Here is a 23,152-nt window from a genome sequence, read left to right on the forward strand (position 1 = left end):
GCACCAAAGCTGTGTCCTGCAGGAGGAGCAGCAGCTGCTTCGGTCTCCTGCACTTCGAGGACTTGTTTGCAATGTGGTCTTGGAAACAGGAATGTGGTTCTGGTTTGAGGCCTTAGCTTTGGTTAGGCCATTAAGTCTCGTCATCCAGGTGATGTGGATGTGAGACAAATGAAGAAAACGGATATATTCAAAAGCAGAATAGTACAGGGCCTCAGAAGATCCCAGGAAGCTGCTGCTTCCTGGACATCTTCTGTACCTAGCACAGGACACTTCCCATAGGAAAAGGTGTTTTTTTCTAGGGTGTACATAACTTGAAGAAACTTTTGCAGGGACTACAAAAGAAATGACTCATTTTTATATTTACCGATACTAACCAAAAACAAAGGCTGAGGCAGCCTCCTTTGCCTGACAGTGAGACATTATCAAGGTCTTTTTTTGTTCTTCTCCTCTATCTGTTATTCAGATTTTTCTCTGCCCCATTTTCAAACAATAGGACCAACAGCAATTCTTAGTTCTGTGATGAAAGGATGCAGCCCAGTGTGTGTACAATGGGAAAGAGATCACCAGAAAGGGGATGGGTGGTGGTGGTAGTGGTGGAAGATGTAAGTTTTATGTCACCAAAACCCTGCAGGGTTTCTCTCTCAGGAAGAAGTGAAGAAAGTAAATAGACACTAAACTGTGCATGGTTCTTTTGAGGCAGGGAGAACATCTTTGAGCCACGTCATGGAAACTGATAAACATTCTGTGCTGGCCCAGCACGCCTGCCAGCACCTGCCAGTGTTGTACAGGCTTTGGCACAGTTCAGTGCAAGGGAGATCTCTTCACAGGAGGCAGGAGCAATGAAAATGATTTCAGCATGGTTTTTGCAGTGTGTTCCGTTGCAATTAACTCATGCACACACATGAGAAGGAAAGCCATGAACTGTGTTTCGGGCTTGATGCTGATGTTTGGATGGTTCAGAAGAGTTTGTTAGCAATGCAGTTTGTATCTGCTTTTAAATGTTTTCTTTAACCTTCTTTGTAACACAATTTTAGATTAATTTACCTTCAAGCTATAACTGATTCCATAACTTGCTATTTCTTTTGAGGGAAGAGTCATCAGGAGGCAGAGAGCCTGTGACTGGCGTGGTTCCTTTTCCTTTCCTTCTTCAAGGAGCCAAGATGCAGCATTTATCCTCAACAAATCTGTGTGTCAGAATAGCCACAGCTGAGCTGGTTTGGACACATTATCTTGAGGGATCTGTAGAGTATAATCCTCACTTGTGCAAAGAAATAATGATGAAAGAGAAAGCAAAAGAGGAGATGGGTAGGAAAAAAATCCAGAATTAAGTCATGAGAGAAGCGGTGGAACCAGGAGCTGTCCTGCAGAGAGGCCAAAGGAGAGGAAATATCCCAAGGGAATGTGCTGGTGGCAGTGCTCAGAGGAAGGGTAGCCCTGCAGCTGCAGCAAGAGGAAAATGGGGAAAGCAGAAGTGACACAGAAATATGTTAATGTAGCATTAAATAAAATTTTCTGATGAAAATAGTTTCTACTTGGGTTTCTGGGAAACAGCAGTGTAAAAACGATGCAACAGCAATCACTCTAAAACGTGCCGTTTCCATTCCAGTTAAAATCAGGGCATCAGAAAATGCCAAAATTGTGGTAACTTCATCCTCTGCAGTGAGTGTAGACTTCAAAACTCTTGATGAAGTGAAGTGGGCAGTCAGGCAGCCTGACACAATTTTCATCTGCAGCCAAACTGGAACCAGAAACTACAAACTCTGTGGATGTGTGAGCCCTAGGTCGGAGTCTTGTTCAAACGTGAGAGTTCAACCCCAGGCCTTGCACCTTTCCAGAAACCAAAGGAAGCAGGAGAAGGGTGTGTGGACAATTTCCAGGTGCTGTTCTGGCAGTGGGGCTGTTTGGGGTACCTGGGGCTGTGTGCCTCAGGTGAGGGGTGCCACAGCTGGGAGAGGAATGAGGACTGGCTGAGCCAAAAGTTAGAGATGCTTAAACCACTTTTAAGCCTTCGAGTATTTCAAGCTCCTTAAGCCACTTTGAGGCTTTAGATGGGTTTAAAATGCTTAAAACACTGTAGGGCCTTAGATCAGTTTAAGCTGTTTAAGCTGATTTAGAGCTTTGGAATGACTTAAGTTTTCTGTCTTTAAGGAGGGTTTGAGGTCCTTCGAGCTCCTCCTTGCAAAGGGCTGGTGGACATTCTGAGTGAGGAAGTGGCACACACCTGCTCCTGTGACCTGTGTTCAGGGACTCTTTCTCCCAGGCACTATGTCGACAGCCAGGTTTCCCTGGCTACACTTTCATCCTCCTTTCTGGAGGGAAGAAAAGCGTGCCAGGAGTTCAACATCCGCGTGTAGGGGTGAATGGCTGCTCCACGTGTGTGTGCCTGGTGAGGGCTGCTCGTGTAGGATGGAGTGTGTGGGATCTGTTCTACTGAATGCGTGCAAGTGCTGAGGAGTCCCAGGCAGGAGAGGAACAGCCCTGCCCCAGGGGACATCCTAATGTCCCTGTAATTACTGCTAATTTTCCACCTGAATGACAGTGTTGCTGTACCTCATGGGATGTAGCTGTGCCTGCCAGGTTAACATTTTCAGGGCTCGCTGCTGTTCTGAAGAATTATCTGTGGGTAATACAAATAGTCAGCATTTCTTTCCTTCTGCGCTTTTTGCTTCCCTAATGTCCTAATGCTCTGTGGGATAAATTTACTGATCTGATGCCCAGATCTGTAGGGCCAGCCAGTGACACTTTTACCTGTGACTTGGGGAACTGCTCAGGAGCAGAGGCAAGTATGGCCTGGCTCTTTGCCTTCCCAGGTGTGTTTAGGGTCCCTGATGGGCTATATCCAGACAGGATGTGTTTAAGTGTCCTTGAAGGACATCATTCGCTTAATCTTTTTTAAAATCACCTCTGTGCTTGGCTGTGGGGCTTCCTGTGGCACAGCTTAATTGTGCACCACAGGGAAAAGGTGCTGCTTTTGTCCCAAGCTTCTTGCCTGGTGGTTTCACTGGGCACCCAGCAGCCTGGATGAGAAAAAACCTTTTTGTGAGCCTTCAGCTCATGGCCACCCTCCATCCACCTGTCTCTAAACAGCTTCAAGGTCTCTTTAGCTTGTTCTGGCCTAGAAACTCTTCCCACGTTTGATTCATGCTGCTCTTTGTGCCTTGCCTAGTTCTCCTCTCTCTTTCTGAGTCATTCCTGATATTTGGGCTTCTGACCCTGATGGAGAGGGCCAATGTTTTGTTAAATGGGTCTGGCAGAGCCCTTCCTGAGGAGCAGCTCATTTAGTCAGTCACTTGTGTTAGGTATTGTTTGTGGTACCTTTGTCAGCATAGAATTGCTGTTGCTGTTTTGTCACTCAGCGTCGTATCCACTTGTTTAGAAGGAATGAAAATACATTTGACTCATGCCAGAAAATAAGCGTGTTATGTACAGGAGTTTTCAACAAATGTCCCCTGGAAAGGTGTTTGACAGGTTAAAATGGAAGCTGCTTTACGGCTTTTCTTACTGCACGTGTTACCAATGACTGCAAAGTGCAGCTCTGCAGTGTGACACAAAGACAGCCTGCTGCACAGTTACCCAGAGGCTTCAGAAGGGCTTTGCCCCTGGTTTTTCCTTCTGCCAAAACTCAGGGATCTTAGTTCCCCGAATTTGCAGACTCCCTTGACAGACAGACCATGGGAGAGTGATGGTTGGAGTCCCGAGGGCACTGACAGGGTCCAGGTGATTTAGGTGTCCTCCTCAGCTTCAGGTCACTGTCCCCACTCCTTTGTAAGAACTTTCCTTCGTAATTTCAGCCAAAAGTGAAATGGTTGAAAGCAATTTTCAAGTTGTTTCCTCTTGCATTGTAATAATCAGCTCCCACATTTTAGGTGAGGAGCTGGAAGGTTCTTGCATCACTCTGGGGCTTGAAGGATCACATTTAGTGGCACCCAGGGTCATGCACCCCTGGCAGGCTTTCTCTTCACACAGAGGTTCACCCAACATGCAGCACAGCTCTGCCTCCTCCACTTCCCCCACGGGCTACTTCTCCCCTCCTGCAGCCCTGGAGAAAGGGAGATTTCACAGCCTCGCCTTGCCTGCTGCAGAGGGGACCCTCCTCCTCTTCCCATCTGTTTAAATCACTTCTGAGGGGGAATCAGGACTCAGATGATATAAATAAAAGGGAATAATGTGATTAATGCCAGTCGGAATGGTTTTGTGGAAAATAGTTCTTACCAAATAAATGTGATGACAAATTTTGAATGTTTGGTAAATGGAGGCAGCTGTACTGGATGTCACATGAGGAGTTTAACTACAGGCACTGATTAAAAAAGCAGCAATGTGGAATATCAGTGTAGCACACTTAGCTGGATTAAGATCTTTGTTGACTGACATTTTAAATTTGTTAAGGAGAATACTGTCAAATTAAAATATTTTGAATGGAGATCTGCAGTGCTTGGTAAATGCCTGAGAGTCCTCCACTGTCCTTAATCAGTCTCAAAAATCTGTGCAGAAAAACATGCAGCTCACAGCGCAGGCAAAAGGGCAACAAATGCCAAGGCATGGCTTGTCAGGGGCAGCGTGTGTGGGCTGTGAATGAAGCGGTGCCACCAGCACTGCCCTCGTGGGGACACGTGCCCGCTGTCACTGCCACGGAGGGCCTGTGTTACCCTGGCTGTTGGGCAGAGGAGCAGCAAGGAGCTCTGAAGGGTTTGCTGTGGCTGCAGAGCTGTGTTGGTGCTGCTGGCACCCTGCAGCCAGGCAGCAGCCAATCCAGCCTAGCAGAGCCAGCCCAAATCCCTGCCTGGCAGGAACCCCAGGGCTTGGTTGGCTCATCATGCTGAGAGAGATGCTGAAGGTGGACCCTTCCCTGGGGCGCTGTGTCCCCACGAGGGGACGTGCTCCAAAAAGCCAATCCAGATAACTCAGACTCAGTGCCTGCTGCTCAGATGACAGAAGTTCTGTGAGATCAATTTCATCTCTGTTGTCCATCATTTGACAGCGAAGCTCAAAGTTTTGAAGGAAACAAGAGCAGGCTGTCAGGACAATTTCAAAACTATCCCATGGCTTCAGCTCAAGGCAGAGGCCAGTTTTGGCTTCTGCTCGTGTTCAGAGAACAAAAGTATTTGTGTGAATGAAGCACAACTTTGGGGCATGTGTGTCAGTAATTTATTTTCACTCCTCTGCTGCACCTTGCATGAGAGAGGCAGAGGAGAAGCTCTGGAAGCAAAGTGACTGCTGAAGGAACTGGAGCCGTGGGAGGGCTTTGCCTCTGGGGTCAGGACTGCTGCAGGGTTGGATGTTTGGTGTGCTGGAGCAGTCCAGCTTCAGTGTGTGACACACAAGTTCTTGGGGTCAGGCAGTGAGCACAGGATTCATGGCAATCATTTCAGCTCACCAGGAAGGGCTGGCTTCAGGTGCTCTGTGGAAAATGTCTGTTTTAGCGTCACAGAGCTGAAAAATAAATCCCATTCTATTTGCACCTTCTCTCCCTGATCTTTCCCTTTCCCAGTTCTTTTGATGCTCCTGGGTTTATTTTTTGGCTCTGCACGATCCAGTGTACTTGGCGTTGTCAAGAGAAAGATATTCAAATTTTATTCAAATAGAAACGAGTAGCTCAAAGAGAAATATTTCCTAAAGGCGTCTTCATCCCTCCTTCTGTAAATTGCTGAGATCTTTTATCTCTGTTCATACTGCCTGGAGGTCCTGTCCAAACAAGACCAGGACATGTAAGGTAATTATGTCAAGGTGTCCAGCCTGAGACAGACGGGGACTGAGGGGCTGCAATGCCAACAAGGAACAGGCCTTGGCACGCCAGATCTGTTTGCCCAAACTCATGGACTTAATTAATTAATGGACTTAATTTGGGGCAGCTCTGTGCACCAGCCCTGGCTGTGTCTCCTCCTTGGCAGCCTCTGTGTAGACACTGCTCAGAGGGGCCATGGATCAATCTTCCCCTCCATCTGTGCCACGGGAGGAGCTGTCCTGATGCCTTGGGACTTTAGCCTTTACATTTTTCAAATCCTGTACTGCTTCAGTGTATGAGTCTAAAACTCCATGTAGAGTGTTAGTTACTGTCTTCATATTTTGGTCAGACAACAATTCCTCTCTAGGCCTTAGATCCAAGGACGCCTCACTGCCTCAGGCCTCAAAAAATATAAACAAAAGTGAATTCGGGAGAGCAAACTGGGAGTAAATGACTTCATTACCTGAAGCTGTAATTGGAGCAGTCACCCCTGATATGGAAATGGACCAAACTTAGAATTGTCTGAAAAACTCGTGACCACCGTCCACCTTGGGTGTAGCCCCTGGGAGGCTCTGGCTGCCCAAGGTGTGTCTATTGGAGGCCTTTAATAAACACCAACTTTATTCTCAATCCTGTCTAGCCTCTGTTCTAGGGAGCCACCCCAAGGCAGCAGCGCCTGTGCCTTCCCCTGGCAGCAGGGAGGGCTGGGACAGGAGCCTGGGGCTGCACTGGGACACTGCAAGGCCAGGGCAGTAACGGAGCTGCCCTCGATTTTCGGATTCAAACATCTGGGCCAGTGCTGCCTTGGGGTTGCAAATGCTGCTGTCTACAAAATTAAAAGCTTTTATAAACAAAGAAAAAAAGTTGATTTCTGATTGTCTTCCCCACTGCCAGCTGCAGGAGCTAGAGCAGCTGTGGGATGGCTGCTTTGCTTTCTCTGTCTTCTAACTTTTCTCTGCTCTACACTTGTTTGGGCCTTTTCAAGAACATGTACCGAGCTGTCCTTGACGTTACAAAGCCAGCACAGAAATGTTGTTTCATATGGAAATTACCAGTTGTTTTTCAAACTTTGCTTTAATTGCAAAAGATCAAAGTGTGGAGAGCTGAGCCTTTTGAGCCGAGGAGGTGTTTGGCGGTGGGGTGAGCATTCCCTTCCATCCGTGCCCCTCTGAGAGCCAGGCAGCTCCCTCAGCAGAGCCGGGTCACGGTGCCACCCCAAACAGATTTTGCCAAAAGCCTTTAACCTGCTGGTGTTTTATCCTTGCTGGGGTAGGGAGAGTCTTTTCCCTCTTTCCCCACGGCAGCTTGCCCCCGGGGGAGGATGGGGCAGCTCTCCCTGCTGCAGTGACAGGTGGCACCGTAGGTGCTCCTGTGCCATGGAAATGCCAGTCCTGGCTCCGAGCTACCCAGCAGTAGCTGCTCTGGCAAAGGGGCTGGCTGTGCTGGGTATTTTTGTATCAGCCCAGCAGCTGGACTGGACACAGTGCAAAATACCAGTCTAAGGCACAGCCTGAACTGGGGGCAGAGCAGAGCAGAGCCCTGCCCAGGTGATCACTGCCCAGCATCCAGGTGTGGCCCTGCCCTCCCCGGGAATCAGGGCAGGGGGGGAGCAGGCAGAGCCTGTCAGCCTGAACACCTGAAGGTGTCCTGAGTGCTGCTCTAGTACATTACCTGAGCTAATCCCAAGAACAGATGAATTTTTTTTTCCTCTTTATGTCATGCTTTATTCCATATAGATCATTCCTCCCTAGAAACATGGTGTTTGTGGTCAGTTAAACAAATCCTGGCTGGTTGTTCACATGTATTTTATTTATTCCTTTGCATGAGAGCTGGCAGTGTCTTGCCGGCCTGTTCAGCCAGGCTGGTCATCCCACAGTTGTGACTTTCTGTATTTTGCAAATCATACCCAGAGTATGGCTGTTGTTGAATAGAGAAAATGTAAGGTATTAATATTAATGGTGGATTAAAATAGCAGCTGAGGATTCTCTACTCAGCCCCGTGGCTTTCAGTGACTCTGAGCAGAACCATGTGTCTCTGTGAGCGGAGTGTATCAGCCCCCTGTGCTGTTAATGCTACGTCAGGCTTGGTCTCTTGTCTTCTCATCTCGTTACCAAAATGTGACAGCGCGGTACTGTGTGGTATTAATGCCTTCACATCATCAGTGCTCTGTTTGTGTGATCATCTCAGTGCTAGAGGAAGTCCACTTGGTCTCTGGTAATGGCCACGGTGTGTGCACCAGCCTGCACATCGCACTCAGAGCACTGATCCAGGCTGGTGCGTTTCAGCACACGGAGAAGGAATTTTGTCTGAGAGGGAGCCTTGTTCTGTATGTGCTGGTCACAGTTTGGATGTTGAAAAGCCTGCCGGGTGCCACCCTTCCCAAGGCTTAGCAGCTTCTGCCCATTGCCTGAGCAACAGCCATCCCTTCCTGCAGCGGTGTGTAACTCAGCTGCTGGGACCTGGTGTGGGGCTCACCCGAGTGCAGCCGCTGAGAGTGAGATCCGAGTATTCCATCAGCTCCCTCCACAGGGAGTGCTGGGCTCCGGCCCCCCTCACCCTGGTACTGCTCTCCCTCCCTGCAGCAGGAGGAGCTGGGCTCTGCTGGCTCTGCACAGGCACCAGGCCCTGCAGTCCCAAAGCAAATGGATGGGCTGTGCACCAGCATTGCCCAAAGCAGCAGCAGAGCTCTGTGTGACAGTGGCTACTCTCGCCCTCACCCACGGCCAGCTGCTCCTCTGGGGCTGAAGTATGATAGCTGGAAAAATACACCTTTACATCAGCTCTCTTCCCTGCTCTAGCTGTCACTGCTTTATGGTAAAAGCTAAAACCTCTGAATTACTGAGGGTGCACTCAATCCCTTCATCCATCCCCATCATGGATAAATATATTTAAAGAATCATAGAATATCCTGAGTTGGAATGGACACGCAAGGATCATCAAAGTCCAATTCCTGGCCCTGCACAGACACTCCGAGAACTCCACCCTGTGTCTGACAGCATTGTCCAAACATTCCCTGAGCTCTGGCAGCCTTGGGGCCCTGATCCTGGGGAGCCTGTTCAGTGTCCCACCACCCTCTGGGGAAAGAACCTCTTCCTGATATCCAACCTAAACCCGCCCTGACATGCCTTCAGGCCATTCCTGTGGGTCCTGTCACGGGGCACCAGAGAGCAGAGATCAGTGCCTGCTCCTCTGCTGCCCCTCAGGAGAGGGGGAACACAACCCTGCCCTCACCATCATCAAAACACTCCCTCACACACGGGGTTCCCTCTCTCCCTCTCCTTCCATGCCTGTTCCTTCTGAAGGATTTATGGCCACCCACTGCAGCCCTGCAGTTTGGGAGAATCATCCCACCATGTTGCTGCGGTGGCAGCTGTATCCCAGTTTTCCTTCCACACCATAGCCTTGGGCTCCTCCTGTTTCCCATCCTGTGTGCATTAGTGCACTTCAGTTGGGCTGATCCCACCACCTTTCGAGGGGGGGAGAGGCTCTAATTTCTACATGACCATTCTGAGGCACTTCTGTTGTTTTTAACACATCAATAACCCTTTTGTTTTTGCTGCCACATGGATCCATCCCCTACTTTCACAGAGATATACACAGCATCACTGCACTGAATCCCACCCAGCTCTGGCTGCACACTGCCTGTGTAGATCAGGGGGAAGCTCTCACCCTCTCCTTCCCCATCATCCTATTATTTTTGTCAGAGTGGAAACACTGCATTAAGCTGTTTCTGGTTCAGTGAAGGGTCATTTGCTGTCCAAAGGCAGACTGCATTTCAATTTTCTTTCAAATGCCTCGTTAACCCTCTTCTGATTTACTCAGTTCACGATTATGCTGACGTTCTTTTCCAGCGTGCATCTCCCTCCTTTGTGGAGAGGCAGAAGCAGTGACCAAAGCAGGGGATAACTCTGGGTGACCCAAGGGGTGGGGTGGCCCGTGCCCTGTGCGCTGTGGTGACACTGCTGCAGTGCTGGGACACCTCCCAGGGACAGTGGCTTTCCTACAGCTTTTCTCTTTCTCCGGTGTGCCTCGCAGACTGTCCTCCTGTTGCCCTCCCATAATTCATCATTGCACCATTTTCCTGGAGAAAAACGGGCCTTCACTGCCACTCCACAATGGCCAGGTCCTTTTTAGCAGAACTCCAGAATGCACACATTCTTCTCAGGAAATTCTTTGGTGTTCAGCCAGCCGCGGGAACTCCGTGTGTGTGCTCTGTAGTTGTTGAAATCCAAGGGAGACTCTGCCCTGATAAACCAGTGGCATCAGGCTCTCCTGCTGTGCTGGCCAGCAGGACCACAGAGACAGCAACAGCCCCAGGGGTTCCCTGGCTACCCCACAGCTGATGTGGGAAGGGTCAGCAGTGGCACCAGGCACAGCATCGCTGTGCTCAGGAGCCCCTTGCAGCTTCCAGCCACACGGGCTTTGGTTTTGGTTTTGTTCATTGTTATTTTTCCTAGAGTGGGGCCTCTATGGGGCTTGTAGTAAATAACTGTTGTTCCTCAGTATAATTGCTTTAAACTCTCCAGGTGTCTTATTTTAAGCACCTTAAGTGCTACGTTTAACAACCTTAAAGGCTTCAGGCTCTGCCCATTCCAGAGGAGCTCTGAGGCCTCTGAATGCTTTCTTCTCTGAAGTATGTCTCTAAATATTGATGCTCAAGGTTTTATTTCAAGGGTTTGCAAAGCAGAGCTGCACTGGCAGCACCAGAGCATCCTCCACAAACAAGGCACCACCGAGCCTTGTTCACTGGCTGAGGCAAAGCCAGTATGAAATATCAGAATTTCTGGTTTTATGGTAGTAAATGTAGCAGAGTGTGCAAGTGACTCTGAAGAAATGCTGTTGAGAGCAGGGTCACCAGCCTGGCACCAGCTCCTCGTTGCTCACGGGGGTGCTGAGTGAGCAGCACGAGGTGGTGCAGGGAGCTGCTGCAGGCAGGACTGACACTGTGCCTGCTGTGCCCACAGCTCATCAGCGATGGCAGCGTGGTGTACGCGGAGGCGCTCTGGGACCACGTCACCATGGATGACCAGGAGCTGGGATTCAAGGCCGGAGATGTCATCGAAGTAATGGATGCCACCAACAAGGAGTGGTGGTGGGGGAGGATTCTGGACAGTGAAGGCTGGTTTCCAGCTAGCTTTGTTCGGGTAAGATCTTGTTTTCCTTTGTGCCCTCTCCGTTAGCACCAGGGGTTTGTTCTTTTTCTCCAGGTTTAATGCTCTGTGCTGACTCCTAAGGACTTTCACTGCTAGAGATGGTTCAGCCTGTCTTGTTAGTATTCCTCTACAAGTGGCTCCAGTACAGGGTGCCCTCCTGGCTGAGCAGCCACCAGTGTGGAGAACTCCCTCTACATGAATAAATCAGGGCAAAGGGTTCAGCTCCAGGCTGGAGCAGAGCTGAGCTGTGCCAGCTGGGGAGCCGCTCTGTTTGGTGCTTTGCAGCCTGGCTCCTGCTTACCCATCTGTATATTGGCCGATTTGTAACCAAGCACATGGCGTCCACTTCCAGGAGCAGGCAGCACTCTCCTGGAGCATTCCCCGATGCAGCTGGCAGAGGTCTTCACTCCAGTGTCCACTCAGACAATAGAGACGAGCACGGCACCAAGGGCTCCTCTCTGCAGCTGCAGGAGGGGCAAGTGCAATGCCAAGGTGCACCAGCCGACTCACACGTGCACCTTCGCAGCCCACCAGGCTGCCGCGCTGTCACTCAGCACTGTATGACGGGCACTAAAACATGGAGGAGAAAAGCACAAGAAATGTCTCGGGGGTTACCTGGGGCAGTGTGAGACACTCAGCGCTTGTGGGCCAAGGCTGTCCCCTGGTGCCAGCCACAAGGCCACACAGAAGAGCTGTGCAGACCGGCCCAGACAGTCCCAGCTGCACCCTGCAGAGCCTTCATTTCCAGCAGAGCTCTCTGAAACACATCTGAACTCTCAGGGCAAGCAGCGGGGAATCCGGGAGTTTGTGCTGTGCTCTGCTGTCCTGCTGTGAGGAGGAAGGCTTTTTTCCTTGCTCCTGACTGTGACTGTCAGGTGTGGGTGCCTGACAGCTTTCACCACCTCGGGGCAGGCTCCTCAGCGCTGCAAAGGCAATTAGGTGCCCAAGGGCAGAGATTCTCAGCCCTTTAGCTCTTTATCCAGGTCACTTCAGATCACAAGTGACCTAAAACCAGCTGAAGCATGTAAGGAGGTGACACGAGGTCATCTGGTGTCTGTAGCACAAGTCCGTGGAGAAGTGGGGCAGTTTTGAAATGCTTTGTTATAGGTTGCAGGAGATGATCTCAGCTGGATAATTATTGCAAACAGTGGAATGTTTTACAAATAAGATTACCAAGACATCAGTACTGCTTTTTTGTTGTTGTTGTTTTTGTTTTGGGGTTGTTTTTTTTTTTTTTGTTCAATGAAAACACGAAATTTTTTCTTTCATGTTACTGATAAAGTTGAATTGTCCTGGCTGGCAAAAACTTGTAATATCTTAGAGTAAAGCAGACTAGTACTGGGCATTAGGGACGCAGAGGAAGAAATTCTTCTAACAGAGGAATCACAACACTCCTTCAAGCATCCAGGAGAACATTTGCTGCTAATTTCCACTGGCTCTCAAGCTCACTGCAGGGAGGGCTGGTGTGCCTGCAGGCTCGGGTCAGACTGCAGGACTCTGTCACTGCACATGAGTTTCAGGCCGAGCTCTGAGTTTAAATGTTGCCGATGTCCTGCTGACAGTGAAGGAGAGCCAGGATTGCACGTCTTGAGGGCTGCAGCAGTGAGTAAATGTAATCTGGGCCTGTGTTGACAAGGGAGGGGTGTGCACTGTTTTTTATATGTAGGTGTATTTGTACCGAGTGCTAAGTCACAGAGCCTAGAAGAAACTACATGAAAAGTTTACAGCAGCTCCGTGTCGTTGTACTAAAAATTCTGATAACCGTGTGTGTTTTAACTTCCTATCTTTCACTCCTTCTCTGTGCCGGGACAGATCCTTTGAGTCAAGTACAAAGTATCCCCACGGGCACTCGGAGGGCCACAAGAGCACCACGACAAAGCAAGCTCCCCAGTGAACTGCCCCAGTCGGCGGCAGCCTCAGCTCGGTGCGGAGCGGAGCCCGCAGCCCGGTGCGGCTCCAGCCCTGTGCTGCCATCTGATGGGGACCGAGAGTCCCGCACAGCCCAGCCCTGCCCTGCCCTTACTGCCCACGGCAGCTGCAGCTGCTTTTACCTTAGCAGTGAACTCTCTTTAAATAATCCCGGGGATTATGTAAATAATTTATGATTTTATTGATTTCAATAATTTATTGCTAATTTTATAATTTATTAATTTAAAAATAATTTATTATTCTTATCATTATGTTTAATTTAAATAATTTAAATATTATCGAGGGGCCATCTGTTACCGACAGCATGAGAACAATAAAGTCGATAAACCCCCAACAATTTAGTGGTTCTCCCTCCCTCCTTCAAATACTTAAGAAAATTTCACTTGATAAACCATTTTTGTCCTGATTTTCTATGCATACTTCCTGAAGGACTCCGTATTATTCCTGTGACTTCTTTCCACAAGAAATGCCTGCTTAAAACCACCCACGTCACGGTGGGAGCAGCTGCCAGGTGGCTTCAAAGTCCGCTCCCCGAAGTGACTGTCTGGGCTCAGCCTCCCCGCGGGGGGAATGTTTCCAGGCAATACACAGCCCCTCTTCACACCTTGTCCCAGCTCAGGCTTTGTCAGCCGGCCAGTGGGCTGTCCCAAACTTCCCTTGGCAGAGCTGCGTTCGGCAATACAAACAGTGAACATCTTGTGTGCTTGCACAGCTGCGAGTGAACCAGGATGAGCCCATGGAGGATTATCCCCTGAAGGTGGAGGGGGGCAAAGAGGACGACTCCCGACGCTTTGGGATGGGCCAGACCACCAAAGACCAAATGAGGACCAACGTCATCAATGAGATCATAAGCACAGAGAGAGACTACATCAAGCACCTGAAGGACATTTGTGAGGTAAGGAATAAAGGGGGAAGGGACTGTAAGAACTTGTCTGAAGGATGACGGTCTGTGTCCCATTCTTGCCCAGAAAAGGACCCTGAGCAGGTAACTTTTCTGAAAATGAGACTGTGTTTTCATCAGTTCTGCTGAATGCCATTATATGCTCAGAAGACAATTCATTACAGCAAAATCCCAAATGCCTCTGCATTTAGAGCACTCACTTGTGCTCTGATTAAATGGAATTAATTGAATTTCCCAAGCCAGAGAAAAGTAAATGTCTAGCACTGCTGTCCTCTCTAATATATGTTCTGGGGTAACATAATCAGCAACTCCAGCCTTCAGGCAAGTCATGCTCAGATCAAAACCACAGGGGGATGCTCAGCCAATTGAGTCCTTTACTGTCAAATATGCTGAATATTGTGACACCTCTTCTAAAAGAGATCCATGGTGTACACTGGGGGAGTGAAGGCAGTTGGAATTTTTGCAGGAACAGAATCCTCCACTGCAGTGGTACAGAAGCGTAGTGGCTCCCAGCAGAGGCAGCTGGGGCAAAGAGCACACACAAACAATCCTCTCCTGCTGCAGTGTCCCCCCACCTCTGGGAGCTCTCCTCTGCCTGGAGTCAGTCGGGCAGCTCCTCACACAGGCACCCAAAGCAGATCCACAACTGGAATTAACTGGTCTGAATCCACCAGTGCTGGGCTCAGAGCGCCCCATTGCCTGCAGACACAGTAAGGCTTTTGCAGCAAGAGAGAAAGCAGCTCTGTGACCCCCTCAGGTGTGAGCTGCAGCATCGCCCAGGGCTGCCACTGCTCTGCGGCAGCTTCTATTTCCACCATGTTTAGGGTAACATTAGAGGAAATAACAGCTAAATATGGGCACATCTCTGCAGGAAGGGAATACAGGAACCTGGTGCACACCTGGCTGCAGTCCTTGAGGCTTTCTGTTGGCACAGAGCAGATGCCCAGGAAGGTTCCCCATTTGGTTTTCTCCTAGGGTTACATTAAGCAGTGCCGCAAGAGAGCGGACATGTTCACGGAAGAGCAGCTGAAGACAATCTTTGGGAATATTGAGGACATCTACAGGTGCCAGAAGAAATTTGTTAAAGCACTAGAGAAGAAATTTAACAAAGACCACCCACATCTGAGTGAGGTTGGCTCGTGCTTCTTGGAATATGTAAGTAAATTTGACTTCATGGGAAAGGGGTGGCGGAGCATGGATGAAGCCAGAGGATTTAGGAATTTATCTGACAGAACTGAAGCTTTCTTTAAAAAGACCCATCCAACCAAACTCAATGCCACCACCCCCCACCCCGGCCCTGTTCAACCCCTCCCCACTTCCCAAAGAAATATCCTGTAGCTCTTATGGCTGTGGAAAGAGCATTTTCAAAGCACCTTATCTTCTGAACACTATAATCCCTGCCAGACCTTGGTGCTTCAGGGAAAATCTAGGAAGATTCCAAACCCTTGAGAGGGAAGTTTGCAGTGATGGCATTTTCAGGTGGGTGCAGGATCAGCTGTGGCTGGTGTGGGCACTAAAAGCATTCAGCTGAGCCTAGAGCAGAGTATGTGGGAATGTCTGGGTCTCTCAGATGAGCTGCAGGTGCTGAAGCTGCAACACACCCTGCCCACCCCAAGCTTTAGGTCTGGAGAGCTTGAGGAGGATACAAACCACTTAAAAAGAGTTCCAGTGACAGGATCCAAATCACCGAACACACAGAGGAGCCTGTGCCAGGGGAACGTGGGCAGTAAACCCCTCCCTGTCCCTTGCAGCAAACAGAGTTTCAGATCTACTCCGAGTACTGCAACAACCACCCCAACGCCTGCATGGAGCTGTCGCGCCTCACCAAGGTCAACAAGTACGTTTACTTCTTCGAGGCCTGCCGCCTGCTGCAGAAGATGATTGACATCTCCCTGGATGGCTTCCTGCTCACCCCCGTGCAGAAAATCTGCAAATACCCCCTGCAGCTGGCCGAGCTGCTCAAGTACACCAACCCCCAGCACAGGTAGGTCACTGAGGGAGGGAGCCAGGCTGCTCTCATGGGAATGGGCTCGTGATGAATCTTGCATGGAGGGCAGTGGCCAAACTGCAGCCAACACCACAATTCTTACAGGTTACCTCGTAGAAATTGGGGGAAAAAGGTATATTTATGTTAAATACGTAATTTTCCACTACAGCAGCTTTCCTGTCTCAGATTGAGAATTAGAAGGTCTGCTTTATAACAGCCCTTTTCTATTTTATTTGGCTCATGTATCTGTGATACCAGCATATGCACACTTTGGAGCTATGTGGAATCCTTTGAATTCCTCAAGGGAATCCCAAAGGCTTTGCCCTGGAAAAGATCTACCATAGAGTTTTACCACAGAGTTACATGTTTCTGGTGGTGGTGTTGGGAACTTTGCCTCCAAAAGCTTTGGTTGAATATATCCCAAAATGTCCATACAGCTCCACTTCCCCAGTGGGAAGTTGTGCCCTGCAGCAGCCAAGCCATGCACACTTGGTGCCCCGTCAGTGCCAGCTCCAAAGCCTCCACATCCATCACTCACTTTCAGGGTGAAGGCACTGCCTTTGGCACAAATATCTGTCACTTAATTGTCTGAAAACATGAAAAATCTGTATGCAAGTGTTGATATCGGTCCATTGTGGTTTGACTTGATTTCACCTTCCTAATTGCAGCCCTGGTATTTCCCAGAATGGTTTTAAACATGTGTTGTTAAATCTCTAAGCATGTTGTCTGAAGCTGACCTCGGAGCAGAAAGCTCCTTAAGGAAGTGCACAGATGTTTTGAGAGTTGCCTCAGAGCCAAGTTGTGCAGCTCAGCTCCTTCCCAGCCGCTCTGAACTCAGCAGAAGGAGCTGGTGGCCACAGATGGTGTGTGGGGGAGGGCAGATCAGCCTCTGTCCTACCCTGCCAGATAAACCATCAGCTCCTGTTTGAAACAAGCCAGCTACTGTTGAACCGCTTCACCTCTGCACCACAGACCAGCCCCTGCATGGGAGCAGCAGCATTGTGAATATGTTGTATCATGTTGCAGAAAGAAAATGAGAACCTGGAGGTTCTTCCAGCGATTTGTATTTACACCTCTGGCGCTAAATTAGATTACTTACCCCCTTCCCCAGAGGTGGCCCAGATTTGTTACCAGATCATAATGTTGCTCCAAAGCAGCGAGTATCTGAGAAGCTGCCCCAGGAGCAGGAGCAGGTATGTGACAGCAGCACAGATCAGTTGGGACAGACCGCAGGTGGAACTCCTGGTTCCATCCCCAGCTCCGTGCCAGGCTGCTCCTGTGGAGTGCAGGGACAGCAGCCATGTACCCCTCTGCCCCTCCCCAGGGATTTCAAGGACGTGGAGGCTGCCTTGAACGCCATGAAGAACGTGGCTCGGCTCATCAACGAGAGGAAGCGGCGGCTGGAGAACATCGACAAAATCGCTCAGTGGCAGAGCTCCATAGAGGACTGGGAGGTAGGAGAATCCCACCTTGTTCCTCTTCTGCCCTTCCAACAGCTCCTCTCTGCAGTGACGCCTCCCTGTCTAGCCCCACCTCAGTTCTCTGCCCATCTTTATGGAGAGTCTTCTTTTTTATTTAAACAGTTATGATCTTTGAGTACAACTGAGCAGGTCTGGTGTATAACCCGACTAGACCAGCTGCCTTTACATGTTCCCTGGGATTTTTGCTTCCCTGTTTTTCCTTGCAGAATGAAATCAGCATGTAGGTAGGTTAGTGAAATTCTATTTTATTTTTTTTTGCCCTTCATTTTATCTTGAGTGACTTCAAACTCTCGAGATGAGCAGAATTGCCCCTCAATTCTTTACAAGCCAGGTTATTGTCGCAGAAAGGCAAGTTCTGGCATAGTGACAGAGGAAAGCAAGGTTCCCTGCAGACTCATGAAAAAAAAAATTGTTAAATAAAAGAAACAAGATACTAATTTTCTAAATCCCACACTGTCTCCCTGCCCAAGGATGCCAGGCTAAATTCTTAGCTCCCTGCTTATGTGCCTCCTTTAAGTCTGGGATGGAGCAGCTTTCCTGAGCAGGCTCCCTGGAAAAGGAGATTTTAAAAATTTAACGTGCTATTGTTTCAATCAAATTCACTTCCCATTCCCTGGGTGCCAAGGGCACAGTGTGTCCCTGATGTGCCAAGGCCTGTCCTCCAGCACAGAGGCTCTCTCTCATTCCCAGATGAATTCTGTCAGCAGGAATTCAGGCCCCCACTTTCAGATGAGGCTGAGACCAACCTGTTCTTTGTGCTGTTCTCAGGGAGAAGATGTCCTAGTCAGAAGCTCAGAGCTCATCTATTCTGGGGAACTAGCCAAAATCTCCCACCCTCAAGCCAAGAGCCAACAGAGGATGTTCTTCCTCTTTGATCACCAGCTTGTCTGCTGCAAGAAGGTAACCCATGAATGCTGCTACTGCTGTGCTGATGGATTTAAGTGAACTCCCTCTCCACCCCTTTGTTTTCTCAATTCTTCCTGGCCTGGTGTGCTCCTGGCACTGAGCCTTCTCTGGGCATTCTTTGCAGTCTTTTCTTTCAGCTGTTTTGTGCACCTGAGCACAGCAAAAGAGGAAAGCACTGCACTGCTTCTGGGGTTAGTGTAGGGTTATTCTATATAATTCAGTTATGAGTACGGTCACACAAGTTCTTTTAACTACCTTGTTTTTCAACTGAACTTCCACCTTAGTGCTGTATTCAGCAAGAACTGCAGATTTGATGAACGGCTGTGGGCCTTGGCCATCAGTAAGGCCATGCAAACAGCACATGTAAGTCTGTAAGTACAGCTCATGCTGTTTTTCATAAGCTGAGTAATAAAAGAAATCTTCCCTCCTGGAGCCAATGAACGGTACCTTCCTCTGGAATTTCAGAACTGAATGTGCCGGTTGTTTTTTGCACATCCCACAGCATGCAGGTAGCTCCAGGTAACTTAGGCATGAAAATCACTGCTCTCAAAGTTACTTTTTATTGTCAATAAAAACACCAAGAACTAATTAGTATTATTTTTGCTTTTTAACTGAAACTGAAGGATTCAAATAGTGTTTTGTGTCAGAGGCTTAACGAGGATTTGGGATCATGTGTAATACCCAACTTCGGGGCAGCAGACAGGCTCCAACACAGACCCCAGCGCCAGAACAAGCCATGTAGTTCCCAGCAGTGCCCACAGCAGCTCAGCAGTTCCACCCGCTCAAATCCAGTGCTCATTTCTTTTACAGGATATCAGGAAGGTTAAATGTTCCATCATATCCAAGAAACAGCAACATCTGCTGTGATCTCTCTTACAGGACCTTCTGCGCAGGGACATCTTGTATTACAAGAGTCGGATCAACATGGATGACATGGAAATACTGGATGTGGAAGATGGGAAAGACAAGGACTTCAATATCAGTGTGAAAAATGCATTTAAGCTGCACTGCAGAGACACTGAGGAAGTCCATTTATTCTGTGCAAAAAAGCCTGAGCAGAAGCAGCGCTGGCTGAAGGCGTTTGAGAATGAAAGGAGGCAGGTGCAGCTCGACCAGGAGACAGGTATGGAAAGAGCAGTGCTGGGAGATTGTTTGGTTTTTCTTTTATTATTATTATTATAATTTTTTGGTTTTCATCTTTTTTTACCCATCAGCTAATGCCTGAGGAGTGAAAGGGTGGGGAAGCCAGTCCATGCTCCAGGGCACCTCTGGGCTGCTGAATTACACATTCTGAATGAATCTGTGCAATTAAAAAACTGCAAACCACCACAAACCATCACTGCAGTTTGTCCTCAGGGAGGCTGACGTGTCTTAAGGAGTTCAAGCAGGGCTGACAAAATAGTCAATACATTACACACAGGGTCCAGAACAGTGTAGAAGAGGATCAGTCAAAGGTTTTCACTGTACAAGAGGGTTTGTGTTGTTTTGTCCAAATCCATCTTAATTCAGCCCAGTTTCAGCCACCACTGGCCTGGACTGGTTTCTCCCCCCAGTGCAGCATGGGCTGAGGGGCAGCAAACCCTGCATGGGGGGATTGTGCAGCACAGCACAGGCTGGGGGAGCAGGCTGTGCCCCTCCAGCCTTAGCTGGAATTGTGGCCTCTCACCTCAGGCATTTGCCTGCCCCAGTCTTCTCCTGAGGTACCAAATGACGACCTGCTGCTGACAGAAATCTGCTTTATCTTGCAGGATTTTCCATCACAGAGGTGCAGAAAAAACAGGCAATGCTGAATGCCAGCAAGCAGCACCATGCTGGGAAGCCCAAGGGTGAGTCACACCTGAGCACGGGAACACTGGGAGAATGGGGGATGGCTCTGTATTTACTACATGGGAGAAGTTCCAATGAAGTGGCACTAACAGACTCTTGAGTGGGCCAGATGGTGACAATTTGCACTACAATCCCTGGTAGATTCACATGGCTGGAGGCAGGATGCTTAACTCCAGGAGAGCCACTTTGCAAATAATCAGCACTCTGCCAAAACCCAGCACCTTCTGCTCCAAGGCCAGTGCGCAGCCTTAACCTTCCCAGCACTATGGCATTCCCTTTGGCAAAAGACAAGTTTTGTAGTAATCCTCATGGTGCACAGAGGGTCACAGGGGTCACTGCAGCAGGGACTGTTCCTGCTGGGCAGTTGTGCCTGTGGAAGATGCTCTGAAACCTGCACCTTGGGCAGGGGTAGAGGTACCATGCTTGAGCAGAGCTCTTCCTTCAGCCTGTCAGAGACAATTAGCAGCAGCCAGGGGAGAGGGAAGTCAAGCAAAATAAAGGTTCCTGTGCTCACAGCACAGTTGGCTGAAGACAGCCCTGTGGATGCCACCTTCCCCTTCTCTCTGCTCACAGGAAGAGGTGTTGCTTGGTTTCCTCTGAACCCACAGAGGCAACCACTTCCTCTTGGTGGTTCCAGCAGGCACTTAGAGCCCAGCCACATCTCCTGAAAGAAAGCTTGGCTGAATGTTAAAAAGGGTCAGAAATAAGATTTGGCTGCAGAGGGGGAAGTTTGGAAGGAGGCCAGACCACACTAACAGAGCAAAGCCCTTGGGGCACTGCATTAGAGGAAACTGCACAGACCAGCCTTGTCCACCATGCAGGCACTGACCATTCCTACGCAGAAATGCAGCCCAGGAGGCTGTAACAGGCACCGGCAGCTGCTTCTCCCAGCACAGCCAAAAGCACCAGCTAAGTTTGTCACCAGTCATGAGCTGCAGCTCTCTCGCCCTGCTGTCATGCTGGCAGAACACCTGACACCTGTGCAGCACCTTTCCGGGCCTTCCACATGAGCTCTAGTCCTAAAAGGCACTGCTGAACGTAAGGATGAAGTAGAGTAACGCTAAGACAGACCCAATTCACAGCCCTGCAGCTTTAACGGGGACTGGGGGAGGCGGCAGAGGGAGGGGAAAGGAGCCGTGTTTAACTAACGTGCTTCCCCATCGCCTCCTCCTCCTCCCAGCTGTCACCAGGCCCTACTACGACTTCCTGATGCGGCAGAAGCACCCCACGCTGCCCACCACGCTCCCTCAGCAGCAGGTGTTCATGCTGGCAGAGCCCAAGCGCAAGCCCTCGAACTTCTGGCAGAACATCAGCAGGCTGACGCCCTTCCGGAAATAGGGGCAGCCCCGTGTTTGTGCCTGAACCCCTTCTGAGAAAGCACTTTATCCGTCAGTCCTGGCCGGCGGAGCCCAGGTTCGCCCAGCCCTGTGTTTACAGAGGATGGCACGTGTGCTCCCGCCTTCCCTATTTATTTTGCAGCCCGCCGGCTCCGGGGTGAGGCGGCGTGGGCGCCGCAGGAGCGGTGCGGCGGAGCCGGCCCTGCGCTGCCCGCCGGCAGGAGCTCCAGGAGCGCGCAGCGGGGAGCGGACACGCTGCAGCCGCGGAGATCGCGCTTGTCAGCTGTACTCGGACTCGCTCCTTCCCGCTGTGCCCAGCACTGCTGGCCGGCAGCTGTCCCAGGGGCTGGCAGCTGATGGAGCCGCTGGCCCCGCGGCCACTGCCGTGCTCAGAACAGCGGTTCAGAGCCCACGATGAGGAGGGATGAACCCTTCTGCTGTGCCCGGCCCCATCCTTGCATTTCTCAGAGCTGTGATCCTCCTCCGCGTGTCCAGCTAACTCAGCAGCCTCTGCAGGCACTCAGAGCACAGTGAGCACTGCACTGTGACCTCCTCCCTTCCCTTTGGTCCAGCAGCACCGCTGAACGGTGTCCTACATCAAACTGTGCCAACCTGCAGCATGAGTCAACTCGAAGAATCTCTCTAGTGGGTTTGAGTTACATAAGTTAGAGAAAAAATGTGCCTAATTAATACCATACTCAATTCTTTAGATTCTCGTCTCTCCATCATTCTGCCATATTTCCTGGCCAATGAAAATGCTCATTGTTTGTAATGTGTTTATTTATGGTAAAAATCAGAACTGTGTATTTTGTAAGTCTGTAATTGTTCTTGTCAGATGTTGTTAACTTGATGCCTGTTTCGTCTGTTTAATTTTTCTTTTCCTTTTTATTTTTTTTTCTAAAGAAAGGTCAATATTTGCAAACGTAGCTCCCAGAAGGCAGAGTCTGCTGTTCAACTCTGCAACGTCATTGTTATGCAAACTCCCACAGACCCTCAAATTCAAGGAGTGTTACTGACACTTTTAAAAACGGAAAACCGCTTTATAAAGGCCTAAATTTGGCATTAAGAGCCTCACTTTAAGTACCCAAGTTTCAAATGGTGGCCAAAAAGAATGAATTTAAACCTTGGTTAGCAAAAAGAAAGATTTGCCTTACCATAGTGAGAGTTAGAAGCCATACTGACTGAATTCCCTAGATTAGGAGACATCCTGTGACAGTGGAAGGAAGACACCAGCTCATTCCAGCTCAAGTGTGGGTGAGCACTAACTGTCTGCAGAGCTCAGAAATCCAGTGTTTGTTGATGCTGTAGCTGACCAAAGTCTGGTCACCCAGGGATATCTGAATTCAGTAGCATGTACAAAGTCCTTCTTGCACTATATCTTCCCCCCAGACCAGGGGCAACATTTAATTTCATAAAGAAACTTGTAAAAGTGACTCTCGGCCTGTGTTTGTCTCCAGCCCATCTATCTGTGTGAAGCTGTTTCTTTTCCAAGTCAGTGGGGGGATTGTGCTCTTGCAGCTCCACGAGGGGCTGCTCAGAGCAGCCATCCCATGGAGGGACAGTGGGGACACAGGGACCTGACCAGAGGGGTCACACTCTGCTCTGGGGAGGACACTGGGTGGGGGGGAAAAGAAAAATCACTAAGAAGCCACTGAGAATAGGCAGCTACAGCAGTATTAGCACAACATACACACACAGAGACGTGGGGACACTGAAAGCCACCCAGAGCCACACGTGGCCCAGCAGACACACTGAGGCACTGCCAGGTGTGTGCAGACACCAGGGGGGACACGGTGACCAAGAGACCCTGACACACACAGCTACTGTCAGTTGCAGCCAGCACCACTCAGTAACAGAAGCCAATTGTCATTTCTGTGTTTACCCTAAGTGTCTGCACCCTCCTTTCCTT

At 49.6% G+C, this 23,152-nt stretch overlaps 1 protein-coding gene across 4 annotated transcripts in view; it reads left to right on the forward strand.

Annotated features, from left to right (window-relative positions):
• ARHGEF4 (Rho guanine nucleotide exchange factor 4) overlaps positions 1-22,676 on the forward strand; it is a 119,188-nt gene extending 96,512 nt beyond the window's left edge. For 3 of the 4 annotated variants that reach the window (XM_066193984.1, XM_066193985.1, XM_066193986.1), the window contains 9 exons: positions 10,687-10,866; positions 13,517-13,699; positions 14,681-14,860; positions 15,457-15,689; positions 17,017-17,146; positions 17,942-18,073; positions 18,959-19,202; positions 19,828-19,905; positions 21,087-22,676. In XM_066193984.1, the coding sequence (XP_066050081.1) occupies positions 10,687-10,866; positions 13,517-13,699; positions 14,681-14,860; positions 15,457-15,689; positions 17,017-17,146; positions 17,942-18,073; positions 18,959-19,202; positions 19,828-19,905; positions 21,087-21,244 (1,518 nt within the window). In that variant the 3' untranslated portion in view covers positions 21,245-22,676. Of the gene's footprint in view, positions 1-10,329; positions 10,356-10,686; positions 10,867-13,516; positions 13,700-14,680; positions 14,861-15,456; positions 15,690-17,016; positions 17,147-17,941; positions 18,074-18,958; positions 19,203-19,827; positions 19,906-21,086 lie in introns of those variants that run through there. The other variant, XM_066193987.1, reaches the window with a different exon arrangement.
• The last annotated feature ends 476 nt before the right edge of the window (positions 22,677-23,152 follow it).

Source organism: Chamaea fasciata, unplaced genomic scaffold, assembly GCF_029207755.1.
Source record: "Chamaea fasciata isolate MVZ Bird 193981 ecotype frontalis unplaced genomic scaffold, bChaFas1.0.hap1 SCAF_11, whole genome shotgun sequence".
Taxonomy (NCBI): Eukaryota; Metazoa; Chordata; class Aves; order Passeriformes; family Sylviidae; genus Chamaea; species Chamaea fasciata.